Source organism: Pholcus phalangioides, unplaced genomic scaffold (genome assembly GCF_987345545.1).
Source record: "Pholcus phalangioides strain wild (caught in Gottingen) unplaced genomic scaffold, Ppha-v1.0 ptg000039l_1, whole genome shotgun sequence".
NCBI classification, from domain to species: domain Eukaryota; kingdom Metazoa; phylum Arthropoda; class Arachnida; order Araneae; family Pholcidae; genus Pholcus; species Pholcus phalangioides.
The window spans coordinates 14,452,552-14,467,317 of record NW_028301625.1 but is presented as its reverse complement, the minus strand read 5'-3'; the positions used below and the strand labels follow the sequence as shown (position 1 = coordinate 14,467,317).

The 14,766-nt window shown below is 41.1% G+C and overlaps 1 protein-coding gene across 1 annotated transcript in view; it reads left to right on the top strand.

Annotated features, from left to right (window-relative positions):
- LOC149065611 (uncharacterized) overlaps positions 1 to 13,730 on the top strand; it is a 40,387-nt gene extending 26,657 nt beyond the window's left edge. The window contains exon 6 of the mRNA XM_089253880.1: positions 13,108 to 13,730. Within this exon, the coding sequence (XP_089110006.1) occupies positions 13,108 to 13,147 (40 nt within the window). The 3' untranslated portion in view covers positions 13,148 to 13,730. The remainder of the gene's footprint in view (positions 1 to 13,107) is intronic.
- The last annotated feature ends 1,036 nt before the right edge of the window (positions 13,731 to 14,766 follow it).

Genomic DNA, 14,766 nt, shown 5'->3' with positions numbered 1-14,766 from the left:
CGGGTGGGCCCATGCTTTAAGACGGAACTGCCACGGTGTTCCCTGAAGCAACCAGAGTGCTCGATGCTCGTGTCCGATTTCGATCTCGCGAGCACTTGATCAACTTTGCAACTGAACACCCTTTACAAATTGCATTCAGAGAATGCTGATTTCCTGCATTCGTTATGTCAAACTTGTCGTGAGATTGCTCTTCTTTTTAGGTTGGGTACAGGCAGTGCTCGCGACAAGAAAAAGGTTGAAGACCTCTGGTCTGATCATTCTAGTAGCTTGGCTTTTCCATCTGCATGCACGAGACACAGCTGATCAAATCATAAATAGATACTAAGGGGAGACGAACTCCACTTAGTTGTGTTAACACCAGCTTTAGTAGACAGAAGCAGGTGTATTGATTGTGTGCATAGTGTAAAATAAAAAGATCTTCAGCAAATCATCTTCCCTTATATTCTCATTTATCGAAGTTTGAAGTTGTTCATTTTAGCCTTTGGTCAGTTTTCCTTTTTTACAGCACTCCTTGGTGATTTAACAGGAAACCGTATCTTTAAATTTTGGGCAGTACGTGGAATGAATTGAACGGTTTTCCATAGAAACTCAAGGAAAATCGCGTTTCGGCTAATGTGATTCCGAAACGAATTATCTTCGTTAGCCGAGGTATACTTTATTCTTGAAAATAATAGCACCACATATCTCATTATCCACCTGAAGCTATCGGGCCGTGTCCAGGTAGGCCCATGCCTTAAGACAGCTCTGGATAGCTGTGAGCAATAGAGTGAACTTCTCGTGAAAATCTCGAGGTTTTCTTCACTTTATTTCTGGACTATACGTACAGGGGTTCTATGCAGACCCTTCTAAATATTGAACAAAAGCTCCAATACGGTTTTTCATTGTGCTTTTTCCGATTCTTACAATGAAAGTCGGATGTCACCATTCCTTTTTTTTTTTTTTTTTTGAAATTTCGTTACCGTAAGCATGACGTATTGCCGTCGCAGGGTGTTGGACACTTCGAGCCCATGCTGGAAAAGAAAAAATGATTTCCCGAATTTCACGTCAATCTACGCATTAGACTCCTGCACAGCTCTTTAAAGCAGCCAAGAAACTTTATCCACCTTGTACCATCAAGCTCTGCTAAGCCCCTCATAAAATTAGAACATTTTAAGAAACCGCACGTCATTAAAAGATTTTTGTAATTGCAAGTATACTTAATCCTAAAGCCGACGCCTAAAAAGATTGCCTCGTGGACAAACAATTTGAAATATTACCGAATTATCGAATCGCCTATATTCAAGGCGATTCTATAATTCCCCTTGCCGAATTTTACTAACGAACCGTTGATCCTAGAGACGTACTTGGAAATACATACAATTATTTACATATAATTAGAAAAAATGTCCCAAAACGTTTAGAACTCAGATACGCCATTCACGTTGCAAGGGGTTGTGCAGTTTTTATTGAAATAAAAAAACAATTTTTTATACGGATACCCTGTCCTCAAAAATCCAATTAGGAAGTTGTTGCCCTGTCTTTCCTAGGGTCCACCAAAAAAAAACTCCACGTTTCTAAGTGCAATATTCGAATGTGTATTTAAAAGTCGGGGAAATATGAATTCAAAAATCTGAGACAGGTTGGGAAAGAACAGCATAAATGAGGGAAAGAAGCGTTGTCCGTTAGTTTACATGCTGTTTTTTCCTAACTTTTCACTGATTTTTGAATTTAAATATCTTAGCAAACATTGACTTAGAAACGTGGAACTTTTTTGTTAGTCTCAGGAGAGACAAGGCAACAGCTTTATAACTGGGTTTTCAGAACAGGGTGTCCCTATAAAAAGTTAATTTCTACAATTTAATAACTTTCCAACCACTTGCAATATGAATGGCATACCTGAAGTCTACACGTTATTTGGATATGTTTTTCTAATTGGAAGTATGCCTCTAGGACCAACGGTTTGCCAGTAAAATGTAGCAAGGGGAATTATAGAATCACCCCCTAGAATGGTGTATTGATACATTTTCAACTCGAATGATAGTGCATATGAATCGCGGTAATTCAGAGAATCTTGTGCTGGAATTACAATATAACATGTTGATATTGTCTATCAAGTATGGTCGTAGAAAAGCATCTGGAAAACTAGGTAGGGCATTCCCAACTTTGAAGCGATTTTCATTCAGATCCTATGATCTAGAGTTTAGAAGGCCTATCGAGAGTTATGAGATCGTAAAATTCTCTGAACTAGTTATTTGCCATTCGTGAACAATGAAGAACCATGCCTTGAGAATAATACTGGGAATACGCTTTGTGTATAGGGCTTTAATATAGGGCATCCATAATTAAAATACCCTATTTTAAAGTAGCCTACGGCAGAACCGTAGCATGCCTTCTCAGGGCCCCCTTCAAAGGGTTATTATTATACAAAATAAGTGTAGATTTTTTGTGGGACCCCCATTCGGCTCGCGGCCCTGGGGCAGTGCCCCGGTTGCCCCAGCATAGTTACGGTCCTGGCCTACAGACGAAACCAGTCATCAGAAAATTGTGAAATTTTGTGCAGGACCTCATGAAGTGATGGGAATTTGTTTCAGGGGGAAACTAATTAGTTGCACATGTCGTCACCAGAGGGCGTTTTATTAAGAAATGACACATTTAGGCAAACGTTTACAACTTTAACAATTGTTAAACACTTTTACAATTGTTACTGCAACAAAACATGTTCCACGTGATGGCCATCATTTTCAGATACCATGTGAAATCGCAAGATGGCATGTTCCACAACTGACCGAAGTGTGTGCGGGGAAATGTTCAGCACGTGGCGTGAAATGCTGCCTTTAAGGACAGGTAGAGTTCTTGGATTGTCACGACTTACCAGACGTTTCAAATGCCCCCAAAGCCAAAAATCGGATGGATTAAGGTCCGGGGATCGGGGAGTCCATAGATTACAGGGGCGTCGGAAGTGTTTTGAACCTGTGGGTGCCGGTCTTGAGATTCATGTAGGAAATTTCGATTTTTGAATCAATTCTGTGGGTGCTCGGACCCGTTCTACAAACTTCCGTGGGTGCTCGAGCACCCACAGCACCCCCGGCTCCGACGCCACTGATTAGGGAAGTGCCGGCTGATGGCACGTTCTTTGTAAAATGTGTTTTAAGAACATTCTTAACACACACTGCAATGTGTGGAGGAGCTCCGTCTTGCATAAAGATTGTGTCTGCAAAGCAGTGACGTGCTTGCAGAGCCGGAACAATTTCGTTCTGTAACAGCAATGCATATCGCTTCCCGGTGATCGAACATGTCACTGGACCTGTGAACGTAACTCCTCGTATAAGTAGGGGCCGAGAATGAATGATGCAGTAGATCCACACCATACCGACCGTCACTTTTGGTGAATGCAACGGAACCTCTAAGATAGCGTGCGGATTTTCTGGTTCCCAAATTCGGCAGTATTGACTGCACCATCCAAGTAAAAATGCGCTTCGTCTGTCCAGAGGATATTCCAAGGTCATTCTGAATTGACCTCAACGCGAGCTAGAAACTGTAATAAAAATCAGATTCGAGCGTCATAATCATGTGGAAGCAATCACTGCACAAGTGAAAGTTTGTACGGATAATATCGGAGAATATTTCGCATGATCTTATGGACAGTTGAACGTGGCCTATCCAACGCCTGTGCTACACGCTTAACACTAGTGCTACCACGAGAATTTGAAGCTTCTGTCCTCTTCCAACACCTTCTAGAGCACCTTCTGCTCTAGAGGGTATTGCCTCTTCCACCTGAAGAAAACTCTCCTGTACTGCGTTTATAGAAACGGGGTTTCTTCCTCTTCCAGGACGAACAGCCAACGATCCCGTAGTTTCAAATTTCGTCATCATACGCCGAAGGTTTTTAACATTCATTGGACCTTTTTGAATCCTCTTCCAAGTCCGATATTTCCGTAGAGAAGTTACTGCGGAATTGCTGTTTTGGTAAAACAATTTAACCAAGAAAGCACGATCTCGTAAAATCGTCATTGTGAGCAGCAGACACATTGAGAAACAAGATCTACGTGAATGTTTCCAACGGTTGCGTGACATCACATAAATTTACATGTTTACTACAGGTATTCAAAGTGAAACACCCTCTAGTGGGGACATGTGCAACTAATTTTTTTTCCTATTGAAACAAATTCCCATCACTTCATGAGGTCCTCCACAAAATTTCACACTTTTCTGATGACTGGTTTTTGCCTGTAGGCTACTTTAAATTAGGGTCTTTAATTATGGACGCCCTGTACTGGCTCATATAGTAATACGTTTTGATGAAATAGCCCCAGCAAAGTATGATCAGCTCGTTTATGACCTCGGTTTTATTGTCTGATTTTTTCCCTACTGAAATGTGTGCAATATTGGCATTGCCAAAAGAGTTCCTGATATTGAGCATACATTACCGTCTTTCTTTCAACTCGCAAATTTTCAATCGCTAATGGATCAATTTACTATTGATTTGTCCTCACGGAGGTGAATTGTGTCGGAATATTTGTCTATAGAGAAGACGAACAGTGTGCATATATGGCTAATACCAGGCTTTCCAGATTCAAAAACTGAGAAAGGAGGACACCTGCGCGTGCACTCTTGCTAACACCAGTTTTCCCAACTTTCATAACAGATGGCATCACTATCCTGACAAGAAACCACCACCACAATATTTTTTCCCTATTAAAACAGAACTGCTGAAAAAGCAAAAAGGGGAAATCGGAAATAGCGATCCATCTCCCTTCACTTATAATGAACTGTTTCCACCGTCTGGTCAATTTTATTGCTTTACTAGGGGCAAAACAAGAGGTTTTTTTCGCAAAGAACCTCGACTTTTGTTACACTCATTGACATATCTGAGCCTTGTTAAGCTCTACCCTGAACAGTTGGACAATTCCCCACTTTAGTACAGGGCATTAGCTGTTGGCAGTGATGGTAACTCGTGGGAAATATTGGCCAAAATTTGTCCATATGGAAAATGTCTTGGCGTTTGTGGGAAATTTTGAGAGTTCATCAAACAAAATAATTTTTATTGAAAGAAAAATATAAATGCAAAACACAATGCTTTTCTATATATATATATATATATATATTGCAAAATACTTAACTACATACTTCCACCGATAGATAGCAGCACAATTTTCGGAATGTGTGGGAAAAATTTAGTCAAAGGGGAAATTTTCGAGGAAAATTTCGCTTGACGAGGTTACCATCCCAGCAGGGGCGTAGCCAGAAATTTCGTTCGGGGGGGGGACCACTTTCATTTCGGGGGGGGGACCAAACCCCCAAGTCCCCCCCCCCCCCTGGCTACGCCCTTGCATCCCAGGCTGTTGGTGAACAAAAATGGTAATCTCAAAATGGGTGTTGTGGTTTTCTTCTTCCAGAGCTGTTTTTCGGACTGTCTTTTTTATATTATAAAGGAGCAAGCTAGGCCGTGGTTAACCTAGCATCTGCTCTGCTTGTCGGCAACTTGGGTTCTTGTATTCTGGGAATTTTGAAAGTGATTCGTCAAAGTGTGGGAACTTATGTGGAAAAAAAATACACACGCTCACACAAATAATATCAATGAAGAGATATATGTTTCAGAGTGACAAAAAGGCGAATTTTCTAAAACGTAGGAGGACGCTTGAAATGACATCAAAAAAGAGGACGTCTGGTAACACTACCTAATACGGAACGAAGCGAGTAATATGATGGTGCCGCTATCTATCTCTCGAATTCAGAAAATGTATTTTTTTCGTAATGTCGTAGGTCTTTCGATAAATACTGTAATAAATAAATGAGAGCATCTCAAAGCATGATTTATATTCGATTTTATGACATTTGTATAACACTTATTGCAGCATGTCGTTTTCAATCCTCCTCAATAGAGGCCAAACAAATTTTTAAAGTTTGATCATTTTTGTCGCATCATGATCATTTTCTGCACACGAGGGTTAATTAGACCGGGACCTACAATTTATTGCCGAGTAAGAACGGCAGTCTTTTTTAATACTCAATGAGAGGTTGGTGCGCCCCTCGATGTGGAATTCCCTGCGGTAGCAATCTTTTTCTGTGGTCATGTCGCCGTTTCTGTTGTACCACTGGGTCAGGAAAGGCGAATGGATATACAATGCAACGCATCACTCCTCCTCTTGCATGAGGGTTATATGTCCAACAGGGGAGTCCCGTATATACGGGAGGGGGAGTGGAAACTTTCAACTCCCCCTCCCCATGTTTCCTTCATGTCGTTGGCGCTCTGGTAATAAGCGTATCTATTTCTGGTTTGTCTTGTAAAATCATAGTTGGGCTTCCCAGTTGGAACTGCATTGCCTGTTGCGTTGCAAAAAAAAAAAGTTACCGTGGTGAAATAGAATGGCTAAAATCGAAAGCCGTGGGTATTTTACTGCTGTCACATCTCGGGCCTTGAGAAAATTTTTCAAAATTTGATGCAGAAAAAAAAAGTAAGTAATTTAAGGGCCCTTTCACACGGAGCGGTCCGGAAGAAGTTTTAACAATTGGTACATACGGAGCCTTTCATACGATGCGGAATGCTCCCACACCTTTGGAAGTGTTCATGAGGGTCCGGATGTCGTCCGCATGTGTCAAAACCTAAGTGCGGGCTCCGCATCCGAACATACAAGTTTTGTACATTGGGTTATTCGGAGCTATTCACACGACTGGTGTCCGGGTGAAATTCGCCCGCATCTTTGGCTACTTCTTAAAATGAATTTTACACATGAATTTTTTTTAATTATTTGCCATAAATACCCTTAAAAATATCATATGAAGGTCCCTGTTCATCAAAAGGATGTACTCAGATACGTCTATCCCTCCGTTTCCTTCTGAGATAAAGGAGATATAGCCACTTTAGAGCCGCCTTTTGTGAATACTTTACAATTTTATACAATAAAACCTGCCCACAACGGCCACTGACGGGACCAAAATTATAAGCCGTTCTGTAATTCATTACGAATATTTAATTGAATAAATACTGTAATAACTTTTAAATTTAATTAAAAAAATTCGTGAAAAAATTTATTTGAAATTCGTGCGGGGCGAAACGCCTGCATCTTTAGTGCTCGTGTGAAAGGACATGCGGGTCCGGACCCGCGTCTGCTCGTGAAAGGGGCCTAATGTCTGTCTTTCTTTCTTTTGTCTTAAACAGAGCACAACTCAGGTCTATCACCATGGGCAAGTTACTACCTAGTCAGTTGTGCCGGAAGTGTAAGTGTATGTACTTAACAGTGCGTATGAGTGTTGTGTATGGTTTTCAGTGCTGCCATCTATATTTCAGAAGTAAAGTGAGTGAAATGTAATGACTGAATATTCATATTGTTTGTAGGCCTGTTGCTTTCTGCGGCGAGACTTTTTAACGGGGGGATCGGCTCGCATTTGCGCCTAAGTTAGTTTACTGTCTGCCAAAACATTCGAATCCGGTGTCAAAGCCATATATTTTGCTTCAGGGGATTTCGGTTATTTTGTGTGATATCAAAAACCGGAACCAAGTTCAGTTTGTTCTTTAAAAATTTTGCACAAATGTTTGTCTATCTGCGGTATTTACATTGACATCTCTTCGATTCGTGAAGGCTTTCCTGTTGAGTTGACTTAGTCTAGACATGACGCAAGGCATTTTAAACCATATATTGTTAACAGACAACGGTTATTTTTTTGAAAGCAACTATTATTGACGCAGACTTGTATGCAAACTCCTAGAATGAAGAGAATTCACTTATTAACTGCAACACGCCATACACATATCATACGATTCTTCTTTTTGTCAGGTAAAGTGGTCTAAAGAACCAGTTTAGCGACGGAGCATCAAATTTCCCTTGTTTGAAGTCTTCAGCGGTATTCTTTGATCATTTATGTCGCACCACGGTCATTTTCTGCACACGAACGCTAATTAGACCGGGACCTACAATTTATTGCCGATTCCGAACGGCAGGCTTGTTTTTTTTATACTCATCGAGAGATTGGTGCGCTAACCCTTCGATGGGGGACTCCCTGCGGTAGCAATTTTTTGCGGCGGTCAAGTCGCCGTTTCTTGTTGTACCTCTATGTCAGGAAAGTTTTCTGACAAGGACGAACCGGGTATCGAACTCGCGACACCTCTAAACATCCTTCGGTACTTTAGGCGAGTATCTTATCGACCGGGCTACCGCGCCCCTTCTATTCTTTGAAGAGACAGAGCCAAAGCGAAACAACACTGAAGATCATAGGTGGATATATAGAGGGGATCAGGAGAGACCCGTTCAGAGAAAAAAATTTTAACATTGACATAGGCCTGAGGGTGGAGAGAGGTGGACATTCACTATACACATACACACCCTCGGTGATTCGCCCCTTCTTACGCTGAGGATACAGCAAAAGTGATTTAGTGACAAAAAACTTGTTTGTTCCAAGACAGTACGATCAAAGCTTCCTAGGGGGTTTTGGTACGACCGACCCCTGAAATATTTTTCCTGTGTTCTTAAAACGAAATAGACCTTTGAATCTTTCTTAAAACACATAGACCTTTATGAACCTTCTTAAACAAAATATCTTTCTAACGGGGTGTTCTGAAAAAAAACGCCAAAGTAGCATTACTCAATAAGGAGAATATTTCGAAAAGGGGGTGTTAAATAAAAGGTAGTTATATGGGTTGGGATTAACGAGGTAGGAGCGAAAATTGCTGAATCTTTCTGAATACAAAAATTTCTTAGTATCCACTCTGGAGGGGTGACAGCGATTCCAGTACTGCTTCGGGAAAGTTGCTGGTATAGGGCAGTATTTAGAAGTTTGACGCAGGTCTGAAGGACATTTGTTTTTTTGCTCGGGGTTAAATTTCTTGGACTTTCCGACATGTCCGCTGGGATGAAATTCACCTGAATAGGCGGCGGGGGGGGGGTTCTTCGAGATTTACGACAGGCTGAGGTTTTTTACTCCCAGACCTGTCAGAAGGTAATGTGGGGTAATCAGTGAAAATTATCATTGAGTAAAACTAGGGAAATATGTAGTATACTCAATTGGATGGCATCTGACCCAACAATGCAACATAGCGAAAATTAAATGTGTTCTATAAATGTGTTTTATAATAAACGCTAGAAGCTTTTGGGGGTAACAATAAAGACATTTTGCAAACTGATTTCTGTGGATGGCCGAGATACAGCCATTACAGAAATTTTGGCAAACGATGGGGATGAGCCCGTCTTACACATCTCTAGATACGATATTTTTTTCAAAAATAGGTCAGGTAGAAAGGGGAGAGGAGTAGAAGATATTTCCTTAATTTCCACCTTGGGAAGCTTGAGTATATTTGGAGTTAATAAAGTTCAACTGTATTTAAAAAAAATTAGAATAATTGAAAAATTGAATCCTAAAAGGAAGGAAATATAAGGGTTCATCAACAAGAGCTGAATGTGGAAAAAATTATCTGGTATAATTAAGAACGGTAAAATAATTCTGGACCAAAAAAACATCTGGTTTATCTCAGAGTCCCCTTGACTAAAGCCCTTTCAGCCTTTTACAATGGATGTCTTCAGGGGCGGCACATGAGGTTTTGCACCCCGGCGGCAGGTGAGCTAGAGCCGCCCTTGGTCCAACGTGACAGGGCGGCAGTTGACAGTAATTCAGCATAGGCAACTGAACTGGTGGATCCGGTCCTCAAAGAAGAAAAGTTGGATACACTTGTGTTTTCCGAGACCTTAGCAACGGAAAGTTACTTCCAGAGATGGAAGAACTCCAAGCACTCCAGTAGTAGCCAAATCACAAAATAAGGAACTACGCTTTATGACATGAATGTCGCTCTCCACTTGTTAATACAAGATATACAGAAGACTGGATGTTGTGAAGATATTTATTATTTGAGATGTTAATTTTTTTTTTTCTATCTCCTCTGTAGCTTAGTGGTCAGAGCACTCGTCCGGCAATCGAGGGACCCGGGTTCGACTCCCGGTAGAGGCAGAGATGAGTTTTTTCCTTCCTTAAAAAATTAACATCTCAAATAATAAATATCTTCACAACATCCAGTCTTCTGTATATCTTGTATGAACTACGCTTTCATATACGAGTTGAAGCGCTCCAAGCGCCATCCAGTGCTGTCTTAAAGCATGGGCCCACCCGAGAACGGCCCGGGGGCCTCAGAAAAATGAGAAGCAGTTGAATTCTTCGAGAATTTCACTTAGCCCGGGGCCCATGATGCTCTTAAGACGGCCTTGGCGCCATTTGCAGTAACTTGCGTACTAGGGAGAAAAATTTCTTCGCCGCGCACGCATAGCCGAGAAACACGTGTGCTGACGTGAGGAAGATGGTGAACGTATCGCCCAAAGCTGGGTAGAGTATTGATACTGAGTCACGTAGTCTCTCGACAATCAACACGGCGAGGACACGACGTCGTCCATTGTCAGTCGTTGGGACGACTGCATCAGCGCCATCAGATGTCATCCCTCAGTGATGGTAACCTCGCTAAGCAAAATTTCCCTTTTGACTAAATTTTTCCCACACATTCCGAAATTTGTGCTGCCATCTATTGCTGGAAATATGTAGTCAATTATTTTACACTCGAAAAGCATTGTGTGTGTGTGTTTTGCATTTATATATTTTTTCAACAAAAATTCTTTTGTTTGATGACCTCTCAAAATTTCCCACAAACGCCAAGAAATTTCCCATGTGGACCAATTTTTCCCACGAGTTACCATCACTGTCATCCGTCGTGCTTTGTGAAAGGATCCTATTCTTTCTTCACTTGACTGCTCGCCTACCACGACAAAATGGCTGCCGGCACTTTTCTCGGACGACCAAAATCGTTGCGTGTGAAAGGGGCCTTACTTATCGGTCGTCACACTGTAAATGAAGTTTTTTTCACGCTAGGATATAGGGAAGTGCAGGTTCCGTTTCACAATCTCGACAAGGTCGAATTTAAAAATTCAATTTCGCCGTATAAACCGCACTTGTGTCGGGATTTCCATTTCTCGCGATGAGGGGCGCAGATAAGAATAATAAATTGCGATCAAATAAATTTTCAAATTTTAATTTTGCCGTATAAGCCGCACTTCGCCATTTTCTGTCGGGATTTGCATTCGAAATTGGCCATTTCGCGAACTGACTAGCCCGGTTGACCCTTCCAAATATCCGAAATACGGGCTTTGGCCTTTGTGTATATCGATCGCTATATATCCCTTTATCGATGCCTATGATTCGAGGTTATCGCCGTATTGGAGTATTTTTTTGTGTGACAATTATGGCCATTTATAATTAGCCATAGCTAACCATAATAATTATGGTTAGCTATGGCAACTCTAACAGTCAAAGGAATCTGAATATCGATATCTTAGTGATCCATATATAGGGATCGACATGTAGGGCCCGGCGAAAGTCCGTAATTCGGACATTGGCTGGGTCAACTGGGCTGGCCAGTTCGCGAAGTATTCTTATCTGCGCCCTCTCGTCGCGAGAAATGCAAATCCCAACAGAAAGCGCGAAGTGTGGTTTATACGGCGAAATTGAATTTTTAAATTCGACCGTGTCAGGATTTTGACCCTGTCGGGACCCAGACCCGGGAAGTTCATACTTTGGGAAAGTGATAGCAATCCCTGAGTGATAACATTATCCACATAGGCGGAGAAAGACTTGGAAGTTTGGGGGGGGGGGGCACGATGATGATGTCAATTCATATATACACATATACATTAGATTTGACCACTCCACTTTTGACGCTGGGGGGTGGGGGCAACGCCCCCCATAATTATACAAATACAACGTCACAACAGGCAAATTGCCCAACGAGGTGGCTGACTTAAGAACATCATGGATCCCCGAGCCATTTTTTGGAGGCCCTACCTACTACTGCTACACCACACATGCACCCCGCCCACAATTCGGAAGCGGCATCTACTGCAATGGTCTTCAAGAGCCGGTCAGCATTTTGGCCAATTCGTGTAGCGAGAGGTGCCGGAATGAAGAAAACATTGAGGGGAGCTGAAAGTTTCCAGTTGTCCCATATCTAGCCCTTAGGCAGGCGGGGGATTGGTGCGTTGCATTGTATATTAATAAATTATTGGGGCTCAGCCAGGGCCGTCTTAATAGCATCGGGGCCCCCCGGGCCAAGTGGTTTTTCTGAGGCCCTTACTGGTAAATTCTAGAAATTTTTTACCGGATCTTATTTGTGTGAGGCCCCTTTTCTCTTGAGGTGCCCGGGTGGGCCCATGCGTTAAGATAGCACTGGGCTCAGCCCCCTTGTAAAATTTATTGGGGGGAGCATAAATAGTCCCAGCCCCAAGGTTTTGGCACCCATGCATGTAGCTGCTACATAACTTCAGATTTAACAAATAAATGACCAAATCTATATTGGCTTCTATTTGTCTTGGCCATCAGCAAGTTGGTGAATTATTTATCCCATGGTCTACTGTATATGGTCTTTTCATGAAGTTACTTGATTGATTAACAAGTTTCTGCAAGGTGTCCTTTAAGTGAAAATACAGCCCCTTTACCTCATTAACCATCCGTCGTAGAGGTATGATTCCAATTTAAAAAAATTCTCAAAAGGAGTTCAAAAATTACCCTGCACCAGTTTTGAGAGTGAAAATACAGTGTGTCACAAAATAAGAAATCAAAATTTTTATAGTCTTCTTCTCCTCTAAATTCCAATTAGGACGTTGTTGCCCTGTATTTCATGAGGCCAACAGAAAAAATTCCATGTTTCGCTAAGATATTTGAATTCGAAAATTTATGAAAGAACAATAAAAATGAACGAAGAATGCTCCTTTCCCTCATTTTTGCTGGCCTTTCCTAACTTTTCTGACGGTTGAATTCGAATATTTCAGCGAATATTGCACTTAGAAACTTGGAATTCTTTTTGTTGGTATCAGGAGACAGGGCTACAACTTTGTAATTGAAAATTAGAGGATGGAGGACCGTATAAAAATTTTGATTTCTTATTTTGTGTCACACTGTATTTTCACTCTCAACAACTGGTGCAGGGTAATTTTTTAATGCCTTTTGAATATTTTTTAAATTGAAACTATACCTCAACGATGGACAGTTGATGAGATAAAGGTCACATTAGCACTTACAGGACACCATGTATATTTACAGCTCTGAGTTTTGATAATAACAGAGATCACACTCCATAACAATAGTTTTGTTATCTTTTTTCAGCTATGGAGGAAAATTGAATACGCTGACAACAGCAATATGAGCCAGTCTACAGAATAAAGATGACCCAAAGACAATTATTTTTTGCAAAAAAGAAATTAGAAAACAGGAATCCTCTATATTTTTATGTATGCAAGCATAAACTCCAGTCGTAGTACATCACTGTAACAGGGCTGTCTTAAGAGCACCATGGGCTCCCGGGCCAAGTGATTTTTCCAAGGCTCTACCAGGCAAATTTACATGAATATTCCTGAAAAATTTCAACTATATCTCATTTTTGTGAGGCCCCATTCTCTTGTGGCGCCCAGGTGGGCCCCATGCGTTAAGATGACACTGCACTGTAACACAATTTTGCTAAATGATGTTAGCACACATCTAGCAATTACACATATTTGCACAGAAAAAATTACTTTGTTTTCAAAAGAGAAACAATTTTTGCAGTAAGTCAACTATATTTTTTATTTGCAACATGCAAAACATGGATTTTTTGAAGCACTTTTTGTTCAATATATCTTTCACCCTCATCTTTCATGTGATTGTACATATATTATATTGTATCGTGTGTCTTGAAACATAATAAAATGGCATTTCTTGCAATACAAACATAACCACAAGTTTTTATATACAATAATACAAAAGTAATTTTTTTATCATTGGATCATTTTTGTGTCATCATGGCCATTTTCTGCACACAAGGGTTAATTAGACCAGAACTTACAATTTATCGCAGATTCTGAATGGCAGACTTTTTTATACTAACCGAGAGGTTGGTGTGGTCAGGGCTGCAACTAGTTTCTTGGTCAGCTGGGGCAAGCACACATTTTGGTGCCCCCTTGTAATGTTGAAGGAGAGATCAAAAGATGAAATTTGCGCCCCCTCCGGTTCAGTGCCCAGGGTAGCAGATCTGCCTGCTCCCCTCTAGTTGCAGTCCTGGGTGCGCTAACCCCTTGATGTGAGACTCCCTACGGCAGCAATCTTTTTCTACAGTCATGTCGCATGTCTGATGCTCCCCTGTATCAGGAAAGTTTCTGACAAGAACGAACCAGGTATCGAACTCGCAACACCTCTAAATGGATGAGGGTCAGTTGCACTGCTCGTAAAACCTGTCAATCAAATCCGAGGGTTAATTGCACTGGATTCCCCCTCTTATCAGATGGATTAGTTGCACGGGTGGAGGCTAGATAAGATTAACTGAACCTTATCTTATCTATAGTAGTTGGAAGAAGTATGTACTAGACCAGTGGTTCTTAACAAGGGGTGCCCCCAGGAAAGCATTTTTGGGGGTGTGAGATGTAGAATAAAAATTTAATATATGGCTGACTGATTATATTCCTGAAAATTGAAATGATACAAAATATTGAATTTTTCATTTCAAAAATATGAATCATACCTATCCTTCTGACACCTCATTTTTTTACCTTTTGCTCTCAGAAATGTGTGTCACAAAATTTTAATGTGCCTAATATTTATATGTAAATTGCAAGGATTTAGAAAACACACACTTATATGCAGAGGCAGGTTGAGTCAGAAGAAAATACTATATCGGTTCCCTGAAATGAGAAAAATTGGGATAGGCTGTGTCATAGACATGGCCGCAAGTTTTGACGTGAATATCTTTTTTGTACCGTGAATCGTGTGGTAGGTAATGACATATTATCATCT